Here is a 25,498-nt window from a genome sequence, read left to right as displayed (position 1 = left end):
GTACTTTATTTGCAAGTAAACATCACAAATAATTACAAATAAATGGCCAGTAACACTTAAGAATTAAATTGTATTTTCCTGTAAAACGCTCTCGAATAATGTTCTTGCAACTAAATATAAATATGTATTTGCTGTGTACAGTATTATATGACTTCATTAATCAATAAACCATCTGAAGAACCTAATGCAACTTAAAAAAAAAGAAAGAAAAAAAAGAAAAGAAAAGAAAAAGGGATCAAAAGTCTTTACTGATTCAAAGTAAACACATATGTTGGGCTGTACTAAAAAAGACTATATTGTTGTGAGATATGCCTTAATGATAGGATGAAATATTGACTTGGTTCCGCGTTATGACCTGTATGATTGATCTTGCAAAATGATCACAAGTTATTAACCTCGATTGGCCTTCAGTGACCAGTTCGTTTTAATGTCATCATGAGGCTGATATAAGAGGGCGAACAATAAATACTGACATGGAACAAAACGGCTAATGTGACCTTAAACATGCAGTCACGAGCGCGGGGCCGTACATGCACACACACACACACACACACACACACACACACACACACACACACACACACACACACACACACACACACACATTATGGGGACCCAAAAAATGTCCCCACGAGCACGAGGTAAAAATTTGCTAGTGTTGCTATATTTGGGGGGACATTTGGTCCCAATAAAGTGCGGAATACCACCAGGACCACACACACACACTCTCGCGAACACGCACACACACACTTTGCCGCGCCTCTATAGCATGCATTGTGTTTATCGTGCAATTTAAACGCGAAAATTAGTTTTTACGTGCATATGATACGCCCTGTAAACCCCTTGGATTAGTGGTGTGGGGTGCGTGCGTAATACACGCAATAATGTGCGTATCATATACTCGCGAAGACTGCGTGTCTTATGCACGTAAAAACTCATTTCAGCGTATAAATTGCACGATAAACACAATGCCTGCTATAGAGACGCATTTCCTGAGATCAGGCTGACACACACACACAACCCAGACAAGATGGAGCCAGTCTGTTGGGATTATGTGGAGAGTGTAAACTCATCAATGGGTGACTTAATTAGGACTAATTGTCGAGCATGATCTGCTCGTTAGGTCTCGTTTGAAGTGTCGCGGACACAAACACACACACACACACACACACACACACACACACACACACACACACACACACACACACACACACTGAGGTGACGCGCATATGAAAGCACAGCGGGTCCTGAGGATCAAGAGCCTGGTCTGGTTTCTTCAGGGTTTCTTTGGCGCCTACATTTGATTTAAATAAATCTCACTCATATTATTGTAGATCCTCCTTAATATCCTCTTTATTGTCTTGCTGTACATCATAGATGTTTATATACAAATAGCAATATGCATGCTTCTTTTTTCTCTAAATGTGCTGCATTAGTCCTTAAAGCATCTAGAGAAAACATGATGTCATTTGTGCAGGTCTAAATGCTTCAAGAGCGAATGCAGCACACTTAGAGAAAAGAAGCATGCATATTGTTATTTGGATATAAACATCTATGATGTAGGCTACATTGGGTGTCTGTGTAGGTTTTTAAGCAAGACAATCAAAAGCTCTAAAACGGCGTCAAACCATCTTGTTATAATTTGAACCTTGATTTTTCAAGTTTATTTATGCTATGCTTTTTCATGCATGTGAAACTTACAAGGTACAACATCCGTCACTGGGACAGTACCCTATCAAAAGGTACTAATATGTACCTTTGAGATATTAATATGCACACTTTAGGTACAAAGATGTACCATTTGAAAGAGTACCACCTCAGTGACAGCTTTTACCGTTTTTTTCTGAGTGTATAGTCACTAATATCATGGAATAAAATTTGTACTGTTTAAAAAGAGAATATTTTTCTATTTTAGGTCTAAACAAAACATCTCATACATTGAACATGTTTAATGTTTTATGCATGAGATATGGCCAGCTTAAAAACTTGGTTGTGATGACCAAGAGGATCATTAAATTACTTTAACTCATGTGGAATGATTCAAGAAAACTCTGACGTCACTCAGTTTGGTGAGATTTTTCAGATCTAATCACTTCTATCAAATGTGAACTTTAAACTTGTAAAACACGAACAAATCACCAAGTAAACTTTGTGCATAAAACATACTTTATTTCTGATCATAAATAAACTCTTCTTTTTTAGTTAAACCAGGAATTTTCTTTCTTTTTTTTAACAAACTGTACAGATATTGCACACAGGATGTGATATAAGTGTTTTAAAGGAAAGAGTCTTCAGTAGTAATGTTGCCTTGGCATCATGAGGTGATGATGATGATGATGAGGAGGAGGAGGAAGATGTGGCATCACGTGCTGCTGATGCATCAAAGGCCCGTGAGGAGGAAACGGAAGTCGCTGTCTGTCGTAGCAGTGGTACTGAAGCGCGTGCACGTGCGGGAGAACCACGGGAGGCAGCAGAAAGTCCGCGCGCATCTCCTGGACCTCGCGCTTCAGCTTCATCCTGCGGTTCTGGAACCAGGTTCGGACCTGAAGAACAAAAGCACAAGCTCATTTAATAAACATGTTCTATTGTTAATGTTCACATCATGCATTTGGAGAGACTGCATGTAAATAAAGCGATCAAGTGACGAGAATAAAGTTAGATGCGCGCGTCTCACCTGTGTTTCTGACAGACTGAGCTTCAGCGCGGTTTTCACTCTCTCTCCCGCATCCAGATATTTGTGCTTGTTGAAGATTTTCTCAAGTTTGTCGATCTGATCCGGTGTGAATTTGGATCTGATTCTGCGCGTCGCCCCGTCGTTTCCATCATCAACGGACGCGCATTCAGACGCGGCCGCTTCACTCTCATAACCAGACGAATAACCACTGTTTTCTGAAACTGAATGAAATATAACAATACATCGTCAATTATATGCTATTAATAGAATCGTATGCATGGATTGCATGCATTAAATGAGTCGAATGCACATTAATTATAGTGTACTTACAGCTTGGAGATGAGCAGTTTCTTGGTGCAACCGGAGTTATGGTCTCTTTTGAGGATTCTGGTTTCTGCTCAGCTTTTGTAAGCTTTGGTTTTGGTTGCAGATAAACCTTGTCATATGATGTTGGAGGTCTGGGTTGAACCACACACGGCACATGAGGCCTGTGCGTCTTTCTCTCCGGCTCCAGAACCGCTTGAGGAGTCGAGTCATGAAAGCTTTGAGCGAGCCAGTCCACAGAAAACTTCTTCATCACGATCGCTGTGTGTCTGTGTGAGAGCAGAGAGGAAGTGAATCTATCCGAGTAAATCCAAGAGTGTTTCCAGGCCTCCAGAAGCGCCATCCATATATATGGCGCGTCCCCGGCATCACATTAACATATGCATGCAGGAGTTAACGCCTGATCGATTCTCAATCATTAGGCCTAATGGCTCGTTATTGAAGTCTTTACATATCCTGTGATTGTGTGAAAGCCTGGCGCCAGCTTGTCTGTGAGAACCTCTGGCTCATCCAGATGTCTGCATCCTCTTCAAACACACATGGAGCGGCAGAACAACTGGATGCAGACAGGGAAACTGCGGCAGTAATAATGCAGGAAACTTCCAGATTAAAGGAGAGAAACGTGAATAACACGCAGAAACGGATATAAAATGTTTTATACACATTTTCATCATATACCCAATATATATATACTTCTTTCAAACACTTGACCAGTACTGTATATATTCAGGATTTGATGAATAAAAAGTAAAAAAGAAAAGAAAAGAATGGCATTTATTTAAAATAGATAGGCTATCTTTTGTAACAATATAGGCCTATGCTATTGTTCAAAAGTTTTGGTTCAGTAATTTCTTTCGTTTTTTTTATTCAGCAATGGTGTTTTAAATTGATAAAAAATTATAGTAAAAATGTATATTTCTATTTATCTTTCTATTTAAGATTCATATAACATTGCTATTTGAAATAAATGCTGTCCTTTTTAACTTTTTATTTATCAATGAATCCTGAAAAAAAGTATCACAAGTTCCAAATATATATATATAGGACAATAAAATGCTGTTTATTTTTTCAACACTTTTTTATATTATATCTGCTCCTACATTCTGGCATTTGACGAACTTTGCTTTTATATCAGCCTCTAAATAACTTTTTTTTTTTTTTTTTTTTTTTTTTTTTTTACAAAACGTGTAGTTTCTCTTCGTACAGTATGTATTGTGAGCTGTGTCTCTGTAGTGTCTCAGAGAGGTGACGTCACTGGGGCTCAAATGGCCGCATTAACACACGCTGGTGTCCCGCAGAGTCTCTGGCGCCGCGCCGCAAACATCCCGGATCAAAGGCGGTACAGTAGCGACACAATTAACTGTGATTGACCAGCAGTTCAGATGCAGATTCACACCCGGACGAGCTTAAAGGACAACAACTCAGGACAGTGAAGATATCTGCTGGCACCAGCCTAAAACCGTGCTACAGTTTACTTGCATTTGATTTAGGCCTAAATTGATTTAGACTCAATTTTAATTATGTATATGCACAAATATGCACATAGGCCTATGCAGATTTAATGTTACCTGCGCAATAAGGCAATCCGAAAATCATTTAGCCTACTTGTTTTAATAGTCTTTGAATTTTTTGTTTTTAAATACATGCATATATATGATTAGTTGGCAATGCAATTATAATGAGGGAAATATAACAACTAAGATTCAAAAGTCTTCATATAATTTGTTTATTTGAGGTTTCATGATCAAACAAAACAGCACAGATCGTGATTCAATAATATTCGTGATAAATCCTACATAATGTCATGTGAAGCATGTTCGCAGCCGTGTTCTGACTGCAGTTAATCAGGGATTCGCCTTATCGGACTGGATTTGAATGAGAAGAGCCTTTGAAAGGATCGTTTAGCTCGACAATGACGATAACGGCATGTTGACTGTTTCCTTTATCACTGATCTATAGTGCAGGAGCTCGAGCTCTTTGACTCGCAATTAAAGCCTTTATCTCAAGCGCTTTGATCCGTTACAGAACAATGAGGAGGATCGGCCGCGCGCCGCGCGCCAACTGCGCCTCCGGGGGCGCGCGTTTCCTCGCCTCCGCGTGAAACCCTGAAACAAACCGCGGAGGGAAAACTCTCATTATTTAATTCGGATAAAATATCACGGAATCCCAGAAGAGAGTAGATCTGTGAAGTTCTGACAACAATGAATCTCGTTTAATGGTCAGACAGTCACCAGATCAGCGGCTCACACTGAAAACTTTGTAACACTTTATTTTACAGTGTCCTTGTTACATATGTTACATGTACTTACCATAGTAATAACAGTAAATTATGCATACTTACATGCAACTAACCCTCAACCAAACCCTAACCCTATAGTACGTCCATGTAGTTGCTTAATATTACTCAGTACTTAAATATATAATTACACTGTAACACTGACGCCTTAAAATAATGTGTAACCAAAAACTTTTAAAGCAAAAAAACAAAACAAACAAAAAACACTCGAACAGAGTTACTGAATAGAATATGAAGGATTGTGAATGATTATGTTATTTGTATTAACAAGACGTTCAAATCCAGTAATTGAGATATTTTGTTTAGTTTAGTATATATATATATATTTTTTTATTATTATTATTTATATTTTTTTGTGATTTTCATCAGATTTCAATGGCTGAAAAATTGCAGAGAACTGAGACGGCCATTTCCCCCCACGATTTTTAGTTGTCAAAGCTGAAAGAATATACTACAGGTCAAAGGTCAGCACCAGGATGGTGAACATTGCATGTCTGGAAATGTATTCTGCACATCTGAAAAACACACTGTATTCAATTAAGAAGTTCTTCATTCAATGAAATGCAATTTTATTAGGTCTATCAGGGTTCCCACACCTTGGTTAACTTCAAATTCAAGGACCTTTCAAGGACTTTCCAGGTCCGATACCCTTAAATTCAAGGACTTAATGTGGGGACACATTTCAAGTGAGAGCAAGGTTACATCGTGTTACCTTGTAAGATACATTGTTACAGTTTTGCGCGTGTGAACATCATGGCTAAGTACCTCACACGGGAAACACTTAACATAACACGTAAATGTGCGTAACTAACGTAAATAAAGCAAGCTATATGCATAGGCCACGAAGTGTTGGCGAAATAACATTAGCGAACCGGAGGGTATATGGAATTTTCCCCAGAAAACTTCTCGCACAAACTAAATTCAAGCACGTTTAAGGACCTGCTGTATCTATGCATGTTTATTTTCAAAAACTTTCCAGGGCCTTGACTTGACTTTTCTTTTTTTTCAGATTCACAAACTGTGGCGAGGGGGGCGTGGTTCAGCGAGGTCTGCGACAGGAGAGAGAGCGGGGAGAGAAGCAGCGGTAAGTGGGTTAAGTACGAAATGATTTACACCTGTGTCTCGTTGCAGTAATTGGCGTGGGGAGACTGCATTTAAGGAGAGGTCTCACAGCCATCGAGGAGAGAGAGGGCTGAGGACTCGTGGGAACCAGGCAGAGGACTGAGACATCTGTGGACTGAGATTACAGTGCTGTTTGATCCTGTAAAGTTGTGTTGAGTTTTGTGAGCGCATGTGGCGCGATTGTTATGTACGAATTGAGTTATTAAATACCCACGAGTCTCAGCCAGCCGACCCCGGTCTCCTTCCTTCTCCCATACACAAACAAAGGGATTTTTATTACACTGGTGCCGAAACCCGGGAAGGAAGGAGAACGCCGCCGCCGAAATGCAATCTCCGCCAGGAACATCGGGAACGCCATTTGCGGACATCATCGCATCGCTCGCGGGTCTACATCAAGAGAACCATCAAGCCCTGCTGGACTTGAGGGACGATCAGGAGAAACGGTTCCACGTCATGATGCAAGCCCAGCAGGAGGACCGCGAGCTGTTCCGGAGCTGGCTGGACCGGGAGGTTCGGACGGAGCCGGCTTCCCCCGGCGCCGCGGCCACCACAGCAGCTCACATGCCTCTGAACAAGATGGGACCGGCTGATGATCCCGAGGCCTTTATGGACCTGTTTGAGCGGACGGCCGAGGCATGTGAGTGGCCACAGGACAGCTGGCCGGTGCGCCTGATTCCACTACTGTCGGGGGAAGCCCAGAAGGCTGCTCAACAACTGCCCGTCCAGAACCTCCTGGTGTACGCCGATCTACGACGAGCTATTCTCCAAAGGGTCGGCCTCAACCCTGAACAACATCGACAGCGCTTCCGTTCACTGGAACTGGCGGAAGCGGGCCGACCCTTTGTACTGGCGCAGCAGCTCCGGGACTCGTGCCGCAAATGGCTGTTGGCCGGAGGAAGCGACGCCAAGGACATTATCAACAAGGTGGTACTGGAGCAGTTCATTTCCCGTCTGCCGAGGAGGACTGCCCAGTGGGTCCAGTGCCACCGACCGGCGTCGCTGGATCTGGCCATCCAATTGGCGGAGGACCAGATGGCGGCGTGCTCCGGGGTCGGCGAACCCCTGCCATCTATCTCTCTCTCTCTCTCTCCCCCTGTTCCTCTCTCTACCCCTCCCCCTAAACCTGTTCCTTTCCCCAGGACCCATATCAGTGGCCCGCCACGGGCCTACCCGCGATGGAGGGCTGGAGCCGAGGTTCCAGCCGGGCCGCGAGGCCCTGTCAGGGGGCCGGGGTCCCAGGAGGGACTCGATGGCGCTGCTGCACTCTCCCCACGCCAATCACTGGACCCACTTTCTGCCACTAGGGCGGCGGGAAAACCTGGGCCGGTCTGTTGGCGTTGCGGGGATCCGGGCCATTTCGTGGATAGGTGCCCGGTCATGGAGGTAGGGACGATGGTCCGGATCCCGGACGTCCCGCAGACCGCCCCTGATCAAGCCGGGTTATACCAGATACCTGTGAGTATTAAGGGGGGTACCTATCAGGCATTGGTGGATTCGGGTTGTAACCAGACCTCTATCCATCAAAGCCTGATACAATCTGGGGCATTGGATACGGGCCGCATGGTTAAGGTGAGGTGTGTGCACGGGGATATAGTGGAATACCCGTTAAGAGCCATCACTATTAAATTTAGGGGACACAATCATTGTGTGGAGGTGGCAGTTAGTCCGCGCCTCCGACATCCGTTAATTTTGGGGACAAATTGGCCAGCTTTCGAACAATTATTGGGGTGCTTGACAACGGATGTCTCTGGGAAAAAGAGAGGGCGGGGAAGGGGAGCTAGCACTCAGGTGGGAGAGGCTGTACCTGGACCTAGCGGGTCTGTTTCAGAGGATGCGAGCGGCGTGGTGAGGTTAAACCTCTCCAACCGCGATGACTTTCCCCTGGAACAGTCGCAAGATGAGACGCTCAAACATGCGTTTGAACAGGTCCGTTCCATCGATGGGCAGCCCCTCCAACCTGATCGCGCGCTCTCCTATCCTTATTTTGCCATAATTAAGGACCGGTTGTATCGAGTGACCCAAGACACTCAGACAAAGGAAGATACAACCCAATTGTTAGTACCACGGAGCCGTCGGGAAATGCTTTTCCAGACGGCGCATTGTAATCCGATGGCTGGGCATTTAGGGATGACTTCCACACTAAATCGTCTAATGACCCGATTCTTTTGGCCGGGCATTCACGAGAACGTGCGCAGATGGTGCGCGTCGTGTCGTGAATGTCAGTTGGTGAACCCACCGGCCGCCCCAAAAGCGCCTTTGCGCCCTTTACCTCTTATGCAGGTCCCTTTCGAGAGAATTGGTATGGACCTCATCGGGCCATTAGAACGAACCGCACGGGGACATCGCTTTGCGTTGGTCATAGTGGACTACGCAACGCGATATCCCGAAGCAGTGGCGCTCCGCACTATTTCCGCTAAAAGTGTGGCGGACGCACTGTTTCGTTTAATCTCCCGCGTGGGAATCCCGAAAGAGATTCTCACGGATCAGGGCACCGCGTTTATGTCTCGCACGTTAAGCGAATTGTACGAATTATTGGGCATTAAATCGGTACGAACCAGTGTCTATCACCCACAAACGGACGGGCTGGTCGAACGGTTTAATCGCACGTTGAAGACAATGATTCGTAAATTCGTACAAGAGGACGCGAAAAATTGGGACAGATGGCTAGAACCCCTCTTATTTGCTGTGCGCGAGGTCCCGCAAGCCTCCACGGGGTTTTCCCCATTCGAGCTTCTTTACGGACGTCAGCCTCGTGGGGTTTTAGACGTCCTGAAAGAAACTTGGGAGGACGGACGCTCGGATAGCAAAAATGAAATTCAGTATGTCGTGGACCTGAGAGCAAAGCTCCATACACTGGGGCGGCTCTCTATGGAGAATTTGCTCCAGGCTCAGGACAGGCAAAGCCGGCTATATAACAGGGGAACTAAGCTTAGAGAATTTACACAGGGAGATAAAGTGCTCGTGTTACTACCAACTTCCAGCTCTAAGTTATTAGCTAAGTGGCAAGGACCCTTTGAGGTCACACAGCGAATAGGCGATCTCAATTATGAAGTAATACGAACGGACAGAGGCGATTCACGACAGATCTATCACCTCAATCTCCTTAAAAAGTGGAGTGAGGAGGAGTCAGTGTTGCTTGCAACGGCAGTGAGTGGGGAGGAAGATCTCGGGCCAGAGGCGATCGTCAAAGGGAAATCTCTCGCCCTGGCCCCCGGAGGAGATCACCTCTCGCCCTCGCAGCTCGCTGACATTGCAAAGATACAATCTGAGTTTGCAGATGTGTTTTCGCCCCTGCCCGGTCGTACTAATCTGATTCAGCACCACATTGAGACGGAGCCGGGCGTGGTAGTTCGCGGCCGGCCATACAGGTTGCCTGAACACAAAAAAAAAGTGTTTCAGACCGAATTAGAGGCAATGCTGGAGTTGGGGGTAATCGAGGAGTCTTACAGTGACTGGGCGAGCCCGATAGTCTTAGTTCCTAAGACGGACGGCTCAGTGCGGTTCTGTGTAGACTATCGCAGGGTGAACGCAGTGTCGAAATTCGACGCATATCCAATGCCGCGGATTGACGAGTTGCTTGATCGGTTAGGCTCGGCTCGTTTTTACTCGACATTGGACTTAACGAAAGGATATTGGCAGATCCCCTTATCTCCCATGTCCAAAGAAAAGACGGCTTTCACCACGCCGTTTGGATTACACCAATTTGTGACACTTCCTTTCGGGCTGTTCGGGGCACCAGCCACGTTTCAGCGCCTTATGGATAAGGTTCTGCGGCCCCACACTGCATATGCCGCTGCTTACTTGGATGATATTATCATCTACAGTAATGATTGGCAGCGGCATATGGAGCAGGTGAGGGCCGTTCTTGGGGCGCTGAGACGGGCGGGGCTGACGGCCAACCCGAAGAAGTGTGCAGTTGGGCGGTTGGAAGTGAGGTATCTGGGTTTCCACTTAGGTCATGGGCAGGTGCGTCCTCAAATTGATAAGACCGCAGCAATTGCAACCTGTCCGAGACCTAAGACCAAAAAGGAGGTGAGGCAGTTCCTGGGGCTGGCGGGATATTATAGAAGGTTTATTCCTGGTTATTCGGACCTCACCAGCCCGCTGACTGACCTCACTAAAAAGGAAGTGCCAGATACGGTCCAGTGGACGGAGCAGTGCCAACAGGTTTTTACCAAGGTTAAGGCTGCTCTGTGTGGCGGGCCGCTCTTGCACTCCCCTAACTTTTCTCTCCCTTTTTTATTGCAGACTGACGCGTCGGACAGGGGGCTGGGTGCTGTACTGTCCCAGGAGGTGGAGGGGGAGGATCGCCCGGTGCTGTACATTAGTCGTAAGCTCTCGAAGAGAGAGACTAAGTACAGCACCATCGAGAAAGAATGCTTGGCCATCAGGTGGGCGGTTCTCACCCTTCGCTACTACCTCCTGGGACGGGAGTTCACCCTCTGTTCGGACCACGCTCCCCTGCAGTGGCTCCACCGCATGAAGGATACCAACGCGCGGATCACCCGTTGGTATCTCGCTTTACAGCCTTTTAAGTTCAAGGTGATCCACAGGCCGGGTGTACAGATGGCTGTGGCCGACTTCCTCTCCAGGAGGAGGGGGAGGGAGGCTGCAGGCCGGATGGCTCCCCGGCCTGAGTCGGGCGGTGGGGGTATGTGGCGAGGGGGGCGTGGTTCAGCGAGGTCTGCGACAGGAGAGAGAGCGGGGAGAGAAGCAGCGGTAAGTGGGTTAAGTACGAAATGATTTACACCTGTGTCTCGTTGCAGTAATTGGCGTGGGGAGACTGCATTTAAGGAGAGGTCTCACAGCCATCGAGGAGAGAGAGGGCTGAGGACTCGTGGGAACCAGGCAGAGGACTGAGACATCTGTGGACTGAGATTACAGTGCTGTTTGATCCTGTAAAGTTGTGTTGAGTTTTGTGAGCGCATGTGGCGCGATTGTTATGTACGAATTGAGTTATTAAATACCCACGAGTCTCAGCCAGCCGACCCCGATCTCCTTCCTTCTCCCATACACAAACAAAGGGATTTTTATTACACAAACTTTCAAGGATTTCAAGGACCCGTGGGAACCCTGGTCTATATATGTTTAAAAGAATATTAACACCTATATATTTCATAATCCCGCACTGTAAACAATGTGCTTCTCGAGATAACATCTACATTTTATTCAAGTCTAAAATATTATTTATAGACTGAAACAACATCAGATTATATTTACATGTATTTGTTTAGCCATGCTTTTATTCAAAGGGACTACATTAACAAAAGTCATTTCTGAAACACCAAACCCTTATTAATAATAAAGAGGACCTATTATGCTTATTTCATCTTCCTCCAGTGTGTAATGTTGCTGTTTGATCATGAAGAAGCTCCAGTTCTTCTCTATATCAGTGTCAGTGTTCCTGAACTCCTGAAACGCCTCCATTGTAGTTTTGAGTTTCTCCCGGGAATATACACATCACAATATTCCTCATTATAATAATTAATACGCAGAATAAAGGGGCGGGGCCTGGTTGAGTTAGTTAGTAGTGTGTTAAACTGGAGGTTATGGTAAGGGGCGGGACATTTCCCAAACACACTCGAAGTGCTCGACCAATCACAACACACTGCTCCAGCCGACCAATCAGAGCACAGTGTGCTTTTCAGGAGGAGGGGCTTCATAGAGACAGGAAGTAAACAGAGCGTTACTGACAGACTGGGAAGAGAGGAGGATATATGGTAATAATAATATGTTTTTTCAAGCATGAAAACCTATTCTACCTCTCAAAAACAAAATCAAGACTTTGAGAAAGGGCATTATAGGTCCTCTTTAAATTACAGGGGTTGTTGTGACTGGGAATATTTCTCACTCATGTGAGCAGTGAGTTCAGGTCAATTCTAATGAGAGAGACGTATGATACATGAACTTTACAGGGAAATGATAAAAGTGTCTCCATTTAAAGAACATTACAAAAAGTAGAGATGCAAAGTTAAATTATACTGAAATTTATGCACAAAATATTTCATTTTTCTAAGATTAGTTTACCATGGTGTAGAAATATAGTCTATTTTTAAAAGTATAATACTTTTCTCTATTCTCCGGAGGCGTTTATAATGTATTAGGCTACTTCTTATCTAAAATGTAATTCATAATTTCTCAATAATTATCATCAATAAATCTATACATTATTTGGTTGTGTAGCTGAACACAAAAGATGAAAGTCTTTGTTCTGTAAAGTGTCTTCACAAGAAAATCACCCGTTCTGGTTTGTACGAGCATGTTCTCCTGAAGCTGGTGAAGACATCCGGGAACACTTCACTATAAGCTTCATTAATTAACATGAACTAAAAATGAACAATACTTCTTCAGCATTTATTAATCTTAGTTAATATTAATTTCAACATTTACTGTACATTATTAAAATCAAATGTTGTATTTGTGAACATTAGTTAATGCACTGTGAACTAACATGAACAAACAATGAACAGCTGGATTATTATTGACTAACATTAACAAAGATTAATAAATACTGTAACAAATGTATTGCTCATTGTTAGTTCATGTTAGTAATATTTTAAATAATTAACTTATTGTAAAGTGTTTCCAAGATGTCCTATTATAATGAGGAAATTCACCAATTAAAACGTCCACGTCTTGTGGAATCCCAGTCTCTGTTTCCCGGCCTCGTCAACATCCGAGAGAAGCTGCAACATGTCAGAGTTTATGATGTGATCCGGCTCCTCACAGCGTCCGTGTGTGTGTGTGTGTGTGTGTCGGTTCAGGACAGCGTCCACATCTGTGTGTGTGTGTGTGTGTGTGTGTGTGTGTCGGTTCAGGACAGCATCTTCCAGCGTCCACATGTGTGTGTGTGTGTGTCGGTTCAGGACAGCGTCCACATCTGTGTGTGTGTGTGTGTGTGTGTGTGTGTGTGTCGGTTCAGGACAGCATCTTCCAGTGTCCACATCTGTGTGTTTGTGTGTGTGTGTGTGTGTGTGTGTGTGTGTGTGTGTGTGTCGGTTCAGGACAGCGTCTTCCAGTGTCCACATCTGTGTGTGTGTGTGTCGGTTCAGGACAGCGTCTTCCAGTGTCCACATCTGTGTGTGTGTGTGTGTGTGTGTCGGTTCAGTACCGCGTTCTCTCACTGGAACGAGGCTTTGACCCTGCGCAGTGTGTCCTGGATCCGGTGTGTGTATCGGTCGCTGGCCGTCTGGACGAAGTTGGCATCGTTGTGTGAGGCGAGGAGAGGAACGTCACACTCGCTGAATCGAGCGATTCGCTCGCGCAGGAACGCCTGCAGCTCCAGGTCAGGAGAGTGGGGATAGAGATGCTCCTGAAACGCATGGATCTGACTGACCACACGCGCAATGTTCCTGAGAACAGGAGAGAAGCACAAACAAGACTCATCACAGGACTCGGCTTTACATGCCAGAGGAAAGATCTGATAAAACAACCATGGTTTTAGTGTGATTATGGAAAGGCAAAGGCTGCATTTAATTAGATAAATATAAGCACTGTGTGTTTCAAAGAAACTGAACTGAACTGAACTCATCTGAACTCAACTCATCTGAACTCAACTCAACTCAACTTAACTGAACTCAACTCATCTGAACCCATCTGAACTCATCTGAACTCAACTCACTCATCTGAACTCAACTCAACACAACTCAACTAATCTGAACTCAGCTCAACTCATCTGAACCCATCTGAACTCAACTCAACTCATCTGAACTAAACTCAACTAATCTGAACTCAGCTCAACTCATCTGAACTCAACTCATCTGAACTCAGCTCAACTCAACTCATCTGAACTCAACTCACTCATCTGAACTCAACTCAACTCATCTGAACTCAACTCAACTCATCTGAACTCAACTCATCTGAACCCATCTGAACTCAACTCAACTCATCTGAACTAAACTCAACTCATCTGAACTCAACTCAACTGAATTTAACTTAACTCATCTGAACTCAACTCAACTCAACTCAACTGAATTGAACTTAACTGAACTGAACTCAACTCAACCCATCTGAACTCAACTCAACTCATCTGAACTCAACTCATCTGAACTCAACTCACTCATCTGAACTCAACTCAACTCAACACAACTCAACTAATCTGAACTCAGCTCAACTCATCTGAACTCAACTCAACTCATCTGAACTCAACTCAACTCAACTCATCTGAACTCAAACTCAACTCAACTCATCTGAACTCAACTCACTCATCTGAACTCAACTCACTCATCTGAACTCAACTCAACTCAACACAACTCAACTAATCTGAACTCAGCTCAACTCATCTGAACTCAACTCAACTCATCTGAACTCAACTCAACTCAACTCATCTGAACTCAACTCAACTCAACTCATCTGAACTCAACTCAACTCATCTGAACTCAACTCAACTCATCTGAACTCAACTCAACTCATCTGAACTCAACTCAACTCATCTGAACTCAACTCACTCATCTGAACTCAACTCAACTCAACACAACTCAACTAATCTGAACTCAGCTCAACTCATCTGAACTCAACTCAACTCATCTGAACTCAACTCAACTCATCTGAACTCAACTCAACTCATCTGAACTCAACTCATCTGAACTCAACTCAACTCAACTCAACTCAACTCAACTCATCTGAACTCAACTCAACTCATCTGAACTCAACTCAACTCAACTCACCTGAACTCAACTCAACTCATCTGAACTCAACTCAACTCAACTCAACTCATCTGAACTCAACTCAACTCATCTGAACTCAACTCAACTCATCTGAACTCAACTCAACTCATCTGAACTCAACTCAACTCATCTGAACTCAACTCACTCATCTGAACTCAACTCAACTCAACACAACTCAACTAATCTGAACTCAGCTCAACTCATCTGAACTCAACTCAACTCATCTGAACTCAACTCAACTCATCTGAACTCAACTCAACTCATCTGAACTCAACTCAACTCATCTGAACTCAACTCATCTGAACCCATCTGAACTCAACTCAACTCATCTGAACTAAACTCAACTCATCTGAACTCAACTCAACTGAATTTAACTTAACTCATCTGAACTCAACTCAACTCAACTCAACTGAATTGAACTTAACTGAACTGAACTCAACTCAACTCAACCCATCTGAACTCAACTCAACTCAACTCAACTCATCTGAACTCAACTCAACTCATCTGAACCCATCTGAACTCAACTCAACACAACTCAACTTATCTGAACTCAACTCAACTGAACTCAACACAACTTAACTGAACTGAATTCAACTAAACCCAACTGAACTGAACTGAATTCAACTCATCTCAAATCAACTCATCTGAACTCAACTCAACTGAACTCAACTCAATTGAACTCAACTGAACTCAACTCAACTGAACTCATCTGAACTCAGCTGAACCGAACTCAACCGAACTCAACTGAACAACTCATCCGAACTGAACCGAACTGAACTCAACTCATCTGAACCGAACTCAACCGAACTGAACTCAACTCATCTGAACCGAACTCAACCGAACTGAACGCAGCTGAATTAAACTGAACTGAACTCAATGTTTATTTCTAGAGTAAAACAAAACAACAAGTGTTTACCAAAGTGCTGTACAAACATTATGAGAATAAAACACATACAACAAAAACATAAAATAAAGTAAACGCTGCTCCACACCAACTTATCTCTGCATCTACTGTGAGTTTGGGTCATTTATAATTCAATTCAATTCAATTCAATTCACATTTATTTGTATAGCACTTTCACAATACACATTCTTTCAAGGCAACTTTACAGAAAATGTAAAGTGTGCATTTGAAAAGCAACATGAATCAAATATCTGCACAAACTTTAATAAGAAGAAACAAAAGAGAAGCTTTAAGGGCAACCTGACAAAATAAAAGCTTGATTGTTTAACGTTTGCAAATGAAGAAATAAAAACAGCCAAATATATTATAGCCTAATTGTAATTTTAAAGTTGTAATGTAAAATAACATTATTATGTTTTATATTATTATTATTATTATTATTATTATCATAATATTACCTTTCTCAAATAATAATACCATTTTTTTAATTCTCAGGGAAAATGATTTATTTGATTTTATGTAGTAATTATTATTTTGTAATAAAAAATAACAGTAATAGCAATAATAAAAGCAATATTGTAATTTTACAGTTGTAATGTAAAATAAAATTCTATTTATTATATTACTTTTCCTAAATACTCTACTTTTATTTTACAATGAAATATCACTTAGTTATATTTTTTATGTTTTTTTTTTGTTTTATATTTTTATTTAGTAATAATAATAGTAATACTAATAGCAACAGTAATAATAATAATAATAATAACGAACTAGTAAACACCTTAGAAACACCATGGTCCAATGGCGAGTCGGTGTGTGTGAGTGTGAGTGTGTGTGTGTGTGTGTGTGTGTGTGTGTGTGTGTGTGTGTGTGTGTGTGTGTGTGTGTGTGTGTGTGTGTGTGTGTATGTGCATGTGTGTGTCTCTGAGGCTCCGCCTCTTTGAGGTGTAAATCTTCTCCGGTTCATTTCTTCTGTTGAGTCCGTCAAGGTCAGACACGAGTAGCTTTACAGTCCAAACTGATGTTGTAATTCTCATTGAAAGTGACACAGACTGTTTGTCATGTTTAATAGCAATCTATTGTGACATGTGACATGATGACAGTGCTGAATTGCTGCAAACATCCACATCACTATGAATGTAAAAATGTAAAATAATAAATATGTTGTGTGTAACATTTGTACACATAATATGAAAAATGTAAAATAATACGCAGCTCTTTATGTGTCTCCCACAAACCAGCTGGTCTGTTTTCCACAGTGAAGGGCGAAACCAATCAGCGGCAACTGGGACAAACAAAGATTCAATTAGGAGACAAGACTGAACCCGTCCTGAACGCTGAAGATGAGCTGAAGATGAGCTGAAGATGAGCTGAAGCATGAGCTTTATTCTGCCGGATCACATGTTCAGTGTTCAGCCAATCAGAGCGACGCGAGTGTGATCTGATCTAAATGAACATGCCGACGGAGAGTTAAACAGAGCTGTGCATCGTTCAGAACTCAGCCGACTTTGTTTGATTTCTTTCAGTTGCAATTAATTAAATTCTTCTTCCTGTCATTTCAATTCTACATCCTGTGGGACGAGGCTGACTCAATTCACAATCATGAATCTAAAAGGAGTCGACTCTTATGCTACTTTAAGGTCTCCTAAAACAGGTTTACATGCATCTAAGGTCAAAAACACTTTACTTTTCTCATAATATACAGTACGGTGCAAAAGTCTTAGGCATGTTAATGCCACACACACACACACACACACACACACACACACACACACACACACACCAGCATGCAGCATCACCAGCTGCGTCATTACCGCCACATCTGACTGTCCGTAACCTTTGCCCTCGGCAGCTGTCTCTCCTGCAGTGCACGTGTGTGAGTTGTGTAGTAATATGATAAGACCCTGATATACTCAAGTTCTTTTTCATTCTTCGCTTAAAGGTGCAGTGTGTGTTTGTAGCGGCATCTAGTGGTGAGGTTGTGAACTGCACCCAACAGAAGTTACAGTGGCCGACAGGAAGTGATGTCGTCGTCTGAGACAGCAGAGAGTAGCCAGTTAAACAATGAGGTTTCTTTACAAAGATAAATTAAGAAATTAGGTTCACTTAATTATTCAGTAAAGCGATATGTTATTGCGAATATTATTGTCACTTGTTCATCATTGTGTCAGTGTTTTATTCGCTGACTTTAGCTGAAGCTTCTTTGCACGAAGAACAACATAGTGACGAAACCCGTTTGTCCGTTCAGGGCCACCGTAGAAACATGTCGATGTAAGCGGACCCGCGGTGTGTGTAGAGAGAAATGACTCATTCTAAGCTAATAAAAACATAACAGTTCATTAAGTAAGGTCTTTACACACCACTGAAAATATAGTTATGTGTATGATATTGCATTTCTGTCAACAGATCCTCCTAAATATTACACAATGCACCTTTAAGGGTAAAAAGAATTTTAAAATAAATTTTTTGTTGCGATATACAGAGCAACATGTTTTTACTCGCGTCTGACCTCGACCAGAAGAAATGAACCGGAGGGAGGCGGAGCCTCAGAGCCACGCCCACCTATTATGTCATCGCCATCCGGACCAATGATAGTTTGAAGGGGTTTGACATCCGGAATTAACTTTTCCAGAAAGTTCACGTTGGCTGTTTCACACTCTTGAACTGAACTTCGTTTAGGCCTGATTTTGTTTGAAATGACGTCAGTCCATTCTCCGATTTCGCTAGAAGATGTTGCATGGCGTTGTGATGTTAGTTGAGACCACAGACTGTAAAAAAAGATGGACGACGCTCCTTCACTCTCTTTCATTGGTGAAAAGGGAAGCCGCCAAAGTCCTGATATGGCGCTGAAATCTTGCGCTGATTTGGGACTCGAGTCTGTGCATTAGTGAGTGTGTGTGGAGTCACGATATCAAGGTCCCGCCATCACTCGCACACACACTTACACACACACACCCGCAGAAACCGTTAGTACAGTTTACTGCAGAACAACTCATTATGTCAGTGTGAAATAAACAGTTATGGACATGCAGAAATCAAAGCTGAAGCTCTAATCTCCTTCCGAAAATCCGTTGGTGCCTCAGTGACTATTTCGTTTAGAGAAGCTGTCAATCACAGCTGTCAATCATGACTTCACATTCCCTTTTTTATAGCATCAAATAACTAATTAAGACCTAACGCATTTAAAAAAACGAACACTCAAATTCACATCACCATAATAAAAACGACCTAAATTGACAAGAAACATAATTGGAAAAAAATTATTTGAAGTGTAATTTGATTGTTTTGTTTCCATCGCATTCCATTAGACTACATGGAGAGGTAGGGTTTATGAGCTATACCTGGAACAGCCACCGGCGGGCGATCGAGACTTAGGGTTTATGAGCTATACTGGGAACAGCCACCGGGGGGCGATCGAGACTCAGGGTTTATGAGCTATACTGGGAACAGCCACCGGCGGGCGATCGAGACTTAGGGTTTATGAGCTATACTGGGATCAGCCACCGGGGGGCGATCGAGACTCAGGGTTTATGAGCTATACTGGGACCAGCCACCGGCGGGCGATCGAGACTCAGGGTTTATGAGCTATACTGGGACCAGCCACCAGAGGGCGATCGAGACTCGGGGTTTATGACCTATACTGGGAACAGCCACCGGGGGGCGATCGAGACTCAGGGTTTATGAGCTATACTGGGACCAGCCACCGGGGGGCGATCGAGACTCAGGGTTTATGAGCTATACTGGGACCTGCCACCGGGGGGCGATCGAGACTCAGGGTTTATGAGCTATACTGGGACCAGCCACCGGGGGGCGATCGAGACTCAGGGTTTATGAGCTATACTGGGAACAGCCACCGGGGGGCGATCGAGACTCGGGGTTTATGACCTATACTGGGACCAGCCACCGGGGGGCGATCGAGACTCAGGGTTTATGAGCTATACTGGGACCAGCCACCGGGTGGCGATCGAGACTCAGGTTTTATGAGCTATACTGGGACCTGCCACCGGGGGGCGATCGAGACTTAAGGGTTATGAGCTATTCTGGGACCAGCCACCGGGGGGCGATCGAGACTCAGGGTTTATGAGCTATACTGGGACCAGTCACCGGGGGGGCGATCGAGACTCAGGGTTTATGAGCTATACGGGGACCAGCCACCGGGGGGCGATCGAGACTCTGGGTTTATGAGCTATACTGGGACCAGCCACCGGGGGGCAATCGAGACTCGGGGTTTATGAGCTATACTGGGACCAGTCACCGGGGGGCGATCGAGACTCAGGGTTTATGAGCTATACTGGGACCAGCCACTTGCTTTTATTCTCGTGCACTGACTCGTTCACTAAGCTGAACAGCCAATCAGAGCTCTCTCTCTCACCGACGGCAGTTCAACATGTCGAATCGGCCGAAAAAAAGCCGGCTAGATGCATCAGTGTGAGTGTGAGTGTGCAGGGATGAGACCTCAGTTTGGGCCACTTGTAGGATCCGGTGGTCATGGTGAACGTGCCGATCTCCAGTTGCTGAATGTGCAGAGCGAAGATATGAGCGTCTGGGAGAGTCGGACGTCCTCCACGCTTCAATCCCTCCATCAGACACAGGTTATCACTCTTCAGAAACACCTGAAACAACAGCACACTTTTAGGATCAAGAGTACAGAGTGCTCGCAACACCGAGGTCATGGGTCGAACCCCAGGGAACGCATAAACTGATCACAATCAAACCCTTCGATGCAAACCCTCTGACAAATGCATAAATGCATTCATTTATTCATAGCAAGATTAAAAATAAAATCCACACAAATAATGACATCAGGACACCTCTCATGATGAGTGTGTCTTCAGATTCTGTTTTAAAATTAATTTAGCTTATATTAAGCCGGATATAAAGTAAAAATGTCTGTCAAGAGATTATTTGGGGGGGGGGGGGGGGGGGGGGGGGGATTATCATTAATAAATGTATAGATGTATAATATAGTGATTTTAAAGTAATGGTGTATGGTGTGTCATTCGTCATGTCGTGTGTGTGTCAAGGTCAGTGTGTGTCGAGGTCAGTGTGTGTCAAGGTCAGTGTGTGTCAAGGTCAGTGTGTGACAAGGTCAGTGTGTGACGAGGTCAGTGTGTGTCAAGGTCAGTGTGTGTCGAGGTAAGTGTGTGTCGAGGTCAGTGTGTGTGTGTCGAGGTCAGTGTGTGTGTCGAGGTCAGTGTGTGTCGAGGTCAGTGTGTGACGAGGTCAGTGTGTGTCGAGGTCAGTGTGTGTCGAGGTCAGTGTGTGTCGAGGTCAGTGTGTGACGAGGTCAGTGTGTGTGTCGAGGTCAGTGTGTGACGAGGTCAGTGTGTGACGAGGTCAGTGTGTGTGTCGAGGTCAGTGTGTGTGTCGAGGTCAGTGTGTGTCGAGGTCAGTGTGTGTCGAGGTCAGTGTGTGTGTCGAGGTCAGTGTGTGTGTCGAGGTCAGTGTGTGACGAGGTCAGTGTGTGTGTCGAGGTCAGTCTGTGTCGAGGTCAGTGTGTGTGTCGAGGTCAGTGTGTGTGTCGAGGTCAGTGTGTGACGAGGTCAGTGTGTGTCGAGGTCAGTGTGTGTCGAGGTCAGTGTGTGTGTCGAGGTCAGTGTGTGTCGAGGTCAGTGTGTGACGAGGTCAGTGTGTGTGTCGAGGTCAGTGTGTGTGTCGAGGTCAGTGTGTGACGAGGTCAGTGTGTGTGTGTCGAGGTCAGTGTGTGTGTCGAGGTCAGTGTGTGTGTCGAGGTCAGTGTGTGACGAGGTCAGTGTGTGTGTCGAGGTCAGTGTGTGTGTCGGTCGAGGTCAGTGTGTGTCGAGGTCAGTGTGTGTCGAGGTCAGTGTGTGTGTCGAGGTCAGTGTGTGTCGAGGTCAGTGTGTGTGTCGAGGTCAGTGTGTGTGTCGAGGTCAGTGTGTGTCGAGGTCAGTGTGTGTGTCGAGGTCAGTGTGTGTCGAGGTCAGTGTGTGTCGAGGTCAGTGTGTGTCGAGGTCAGTGTGTGTCGAGGTCAGTGTGTGTCAAGGTCAGTGTGTGTCAAGGTCAGTGTGTGACAAGGTCAGTGTGTGACGAGGTCAGTGTGTGTCAAGGTCAGTGTGTGTCGAGGTAAGTGTGTGTCGAGGTCAGTGTGTGTGTCGAGGTCAGTGTGTGTGTCGAGGTCAGTGTGTGTCGAGGTCAGTGTGTGACGAGGTCAGTGTGTGTCGAGGTCAGTGTGTGTCGAGGTCAGTGTGTGTCGAGGTCAGTGTGTGACGAGGTCAGTGTGTGTGTCGAGGTCAGTGTGTGACGAGGTCAGTGTGTGACGAGGTCAGTGTGTGTGTCGAGGTCAGTGTGTGTGTCGAGGTCAGTGTGTGTCGAGGTCAGTGTGTGTCGAGGTCAGTGTGTGTGTCGAGGTCAGTGTGTGTGTCGAGGTCAGTGTGTGACGAGGTCAGTGTGTGTGTCGAGGTCAGTCTGTGTCGAGGTCAGTGTGTGTGTCGAGGTCAGTGTGTGTGTCGAGGTCAGTGTGTGACGAGGTCAGTGTGTGTCGAGGTCAGTGTGTGTCGAGGTCAGTGTGTGTGTCGAGGTCAGTGTGTGTCGAGGTCAGTGTGTGACGAGGTCAGTGTGTGTGTCGAGGTCAGTGTGTGTGTCGAGGTCAGTGTGTGACGAGGTCAGTGTGTGTGTGTCGAGGTCAGTGTGTGTGTCGAGGTCAGTGTGTGTGTCGAGGTCAGTGTGTGACGAGGTCAGTGTGTGTGTCGAGGTCAGTGTGTGTGTCGGTCGAGGTCAGTGTGTGTCGAGGTCAGTGTGTGTCGAGGTCAGTGTGTGTGTCGAGGTCAGTGTGTGTCGAGGTCAGTGTGTGTGTCGAGGTCAGTGTGTGTGTCGAGGTCAGTGTGTGTCGAGGTCAGTGTGTGTGTCGAGGTCAGTGTGTGTCGAGGTCAGTGTGTGTGTCGAGGTCAGTGTGTGTCGAGGTCAGTGTGTGTGTCGAGGTCAGTGTGTGTGTCGAGGTCAGTGTGTGTCGAGGTCAGTGTGTGTGTCGAGGTCAGTGTGTGTCGAGGTCAGTGTGTGTGTCGGTCGAGGTCAGTGTGTGTCGAGGTCAGTGTGTGTCGAGGTCAGTGTGTGTGTCGAGGTCAATGTGTGTCGAGGTCAGTGTGTGTCAAGGTCAGTGTGTGTCGAGGTCAGTGTGTGTGTCGAGGTCAGTGTGTGTGTCGAGGTCAGTGTGTGTCGAGGTCAGTGTGTGTCGAGGTCAGTGTGTGTGTCGAGGTCAGTGTGTGTGACGAGGTCAGTGTGTGTGTCGAGGTCAGTGTGTGAGTATGTGTCGAGGTCAGTGTGTGTGTCGAGGTCAGTGTGTGAGTATGTGTCGAGGTCAGTGTGTGAGTATGTGTCGAGGTCAGTGTGTGTCGAGGTCAGTGTGTGTGTCGAGGTCAGTGTGTGTGTCGGTCGAGGTCAGTGTGTGTCGAGGTCAGTGTGTGACGAGGTCAGTGTGTGTCAAGGTCAGTGTGTGTCGAGGTCAGTGTGTGTCGAGGTCAGTGTGTGTCGAGGTCAGTGTGTGTGTCGAGGTCAGTGTGTGTGTCGAGGTCAGTGTGTGTCGAGGTCAGTGTGTGTGTCGAGGTCAGTGTGTGACGAGGTCAGTGTGTGTCGAGGTCAGTGTGTGTGTCGAGGTCAGTGTGTGTCGAGGTCAGTGTGTGTGTCGAGGTCAGTGTGTGACGAGGTCAGTGTGTGTCGAGGTCAGTGTGTGACGAGGTCAGTGTGTGTGTCGAGGTCAGTGTGTGTGTCGAGGTCAGTGTGTGTCGAGGTCAGTGTGTGTGTCGAGGTCAGTGTGTGTGTCGAGGTCAGTGTGTGACGAGGTCAGTGTGTGTCGAGGTCAGTGTGTGACGAGGTCAGTGTGTGTGTCGAGGTCAGTGTGTGTGTCGAGGTCAGTGTGTGTCGAGGTCAGTGTGTGTGTCGAGGTAAGTGTGTGTCGAGGTCAGTGTGTGTCGAGGTAAGTGTGTGTGTCGAGGTCAGTGTGTGTGTCGAGGTCAGTGTGTGTGTAGAGGTCAGTGTGTGTCGAGGTCAGTGTGTGTGTCGAGGTCAGTGTGTGACGAGGTCAGTGTGTGTGTAGAGGTCAGTGTGTGTGTCGAGGTCAGTGTGTGTGTCGGTCGAGGTCAGTGTGTGTGTCGGTCGAGGTCAGTGTGTGACGAGGTCAGTGTGTGTCGAGGTCAGTGTGTGTCGAGGTCAGTGTGTGTCGAGGTCAGTGTGTGTCGAGGTCAGTGTGTGTGTCGAGGTCAGTGTGTGTGTCGAGGTCAGTGTGTGTCGAGGTCAGTGTGTGACGAGGTCAGTGTGTGTGTCGAGGTCAGTGTGTGTGTCGAGGTCAGTGTGTGACGAGGTCAGTGTGTGTCGAGGTCAGTGTGTGTGTCGAGGTCAGTGTGTGTCGAGGTCAGTGTGTGTCGAGGTCAGTGTGTGTGTCAAGGTCAGTGTGTGACGAGGTCAGTGTGTGTCGAGGTCAGTGTGTGACGAGGTCAGTGTGTGTGTCGAGGTCAGTGTGTGTGTCGAGGTCAGTGTGTGTCGAGGTCAGTGTGTGTGTGTCGAGGTAAGTGTGTGTCGAGGTCAGTGTGTGTGTCGAGGTCAGTGTGTGTCGAGGTCAGTGTGTGTGTGTCGAGGTAAGTGTGTGTCGAGGTCAGTGTGTGTGTCGAGGTCAGTGTGTGTGTCGAGGTCAGTGTGTGTGTCGGTCGAGGTCAGTGTGTGTGTCGGTCGAGGTCAGTGTGTGTCGAGGTCAGTGTGTGACGAGGTCAGTGTGTGTCGAGGTCAGTGTGTGTCGAGGTCAGTGTGTGTCGAGGTCAGTGTGTGTGTCGAGGTCAGTGTGTGAGTATGTGTCGAGGTCAGTGTGTGTCGAGGTCAGTGTGTGTGTCGAGGTCAGTGTGTGTGTCGAGGTCAGTGTGTGTGTCGGTCGAGGTCAGTGTGTGTCGAGGTCAGTGTGTGACGAGGTCAGTGTGTGTGTCGGTCGAGGTCAGTGTGTGTCGAGGTCAGTGTGTGTCGAGGTCAGTGTGTGTGTCGAGGTCAGTGTGTGTGTGTGTCGAGGTCAGTGTGTGTCGAGGTCAGTGTGTGTCGAGGTCAGTGTGTGTGTCGAGGTCAGTGTGTGTGTCGAGGTCAGTGTGTGTGTCGGTCGAGGTCAGTGTGTGTCGAGGTCAGTGTGTGTGTCGGTCGAGGTCAGTGTGTGTCGAGGTCAGTGTGTGACGAGGTCAGTGTGTGTCGAGGTCAGTGTGTGTCGAGGTCAGTGTGTGTCGAGGTCAGTGTGTGTGTCGAGGTCAGTGTGTGTGTCGAGGTCAGTGTGTGTCGAGGTCAGTGTGTGTGTGTCGAGGTCAGTGTGTGTGTGACGAGGTCAGTGTGTGTGTGTCGAGGTCAGTGTGTGACGAGGTCAGTGTGTGTCGAGGTCAGTGTGTGTGTCGAGGTCAGTGTGTGTCGAGGTCAGTGTGTGTGTGACGAGGTCAGTGTGTGTGTCGAGGTCAGTGTGTGTGTGACGAGGTCAGTGTGTGTGTCGAGGTCAGTGTGTGTGTCGAGGTCAGTGTGTGACGAGGTCAGTGTGT

The 25,498-nt window shown here is 45.9% G+C and overlaps 2 protein-coding genes and 1 long non-coding RNA gene across 3 annotated transcripts in view; all 3 read right to left on the bottom strand.

Moving 5' to 3' along the window:
* The window catches only part of LOC309486292, a 431,359-nt gene that overhangs the window by 152,103 nt on the left and 253,758 nt on the right, over positions 1-25,498 (bottom strand). The window lies entirely within an intron of this gene.
* On the bottom strand, positions 2,292-3,251 carry LOC309486861 (homeobox protein vent1-like; the record flags this gene model as incomplete). The annotated part of the gene is made up of 3 exons (XM_082154328.1): positions 2,292-2,543; positions 2,675-2,895; positions 3,005-3,251. The coding sequence occupies 3 exons, from the start codon at positions 3,249-3,251 to the stop codon at positions 2,292-2,294; spliced, it is 720 nt and encodes a 239-aa protein (XP_082010454.1).
* On the bottom strand, positions 11,459-20,659 carry kndc1 (kinase non-catalytic C-lobe domain containing 1; the record flags this gene model as incomplete). Its single annotated transcript, XM_082154327.1, has 3 exons — positions 11,459-13,768; positions 20,442-20,599; positions 20,651-20,659. The coding sequence occupies 3 exons, from the start codon at positions 20,657-20,659 to the stop codon at positions 13,537-13,539; spliced, it is 399 nt and encodes a 132-aa protein (XP_082010453.1). The 3' UTR covers positions 11,459-13,536.

This window comes from Leuciscus leuciscus (genome assembly GCF_965113295.1).
Source record: "Leuciscus leuciscus genome assembly, chromosome: 22".
NCBI lineage: Eukaryota > Metazoa > Chordata > Actinopteri > Cypriniformes > Leuciscidae > Leuciscus > Leuciscus leuciscus.
The sequence above is the reverse complement of the archived record's forward strand: the minus strand, read 5'-3'. Positions and strand labels throughout refer to the sequence as shown.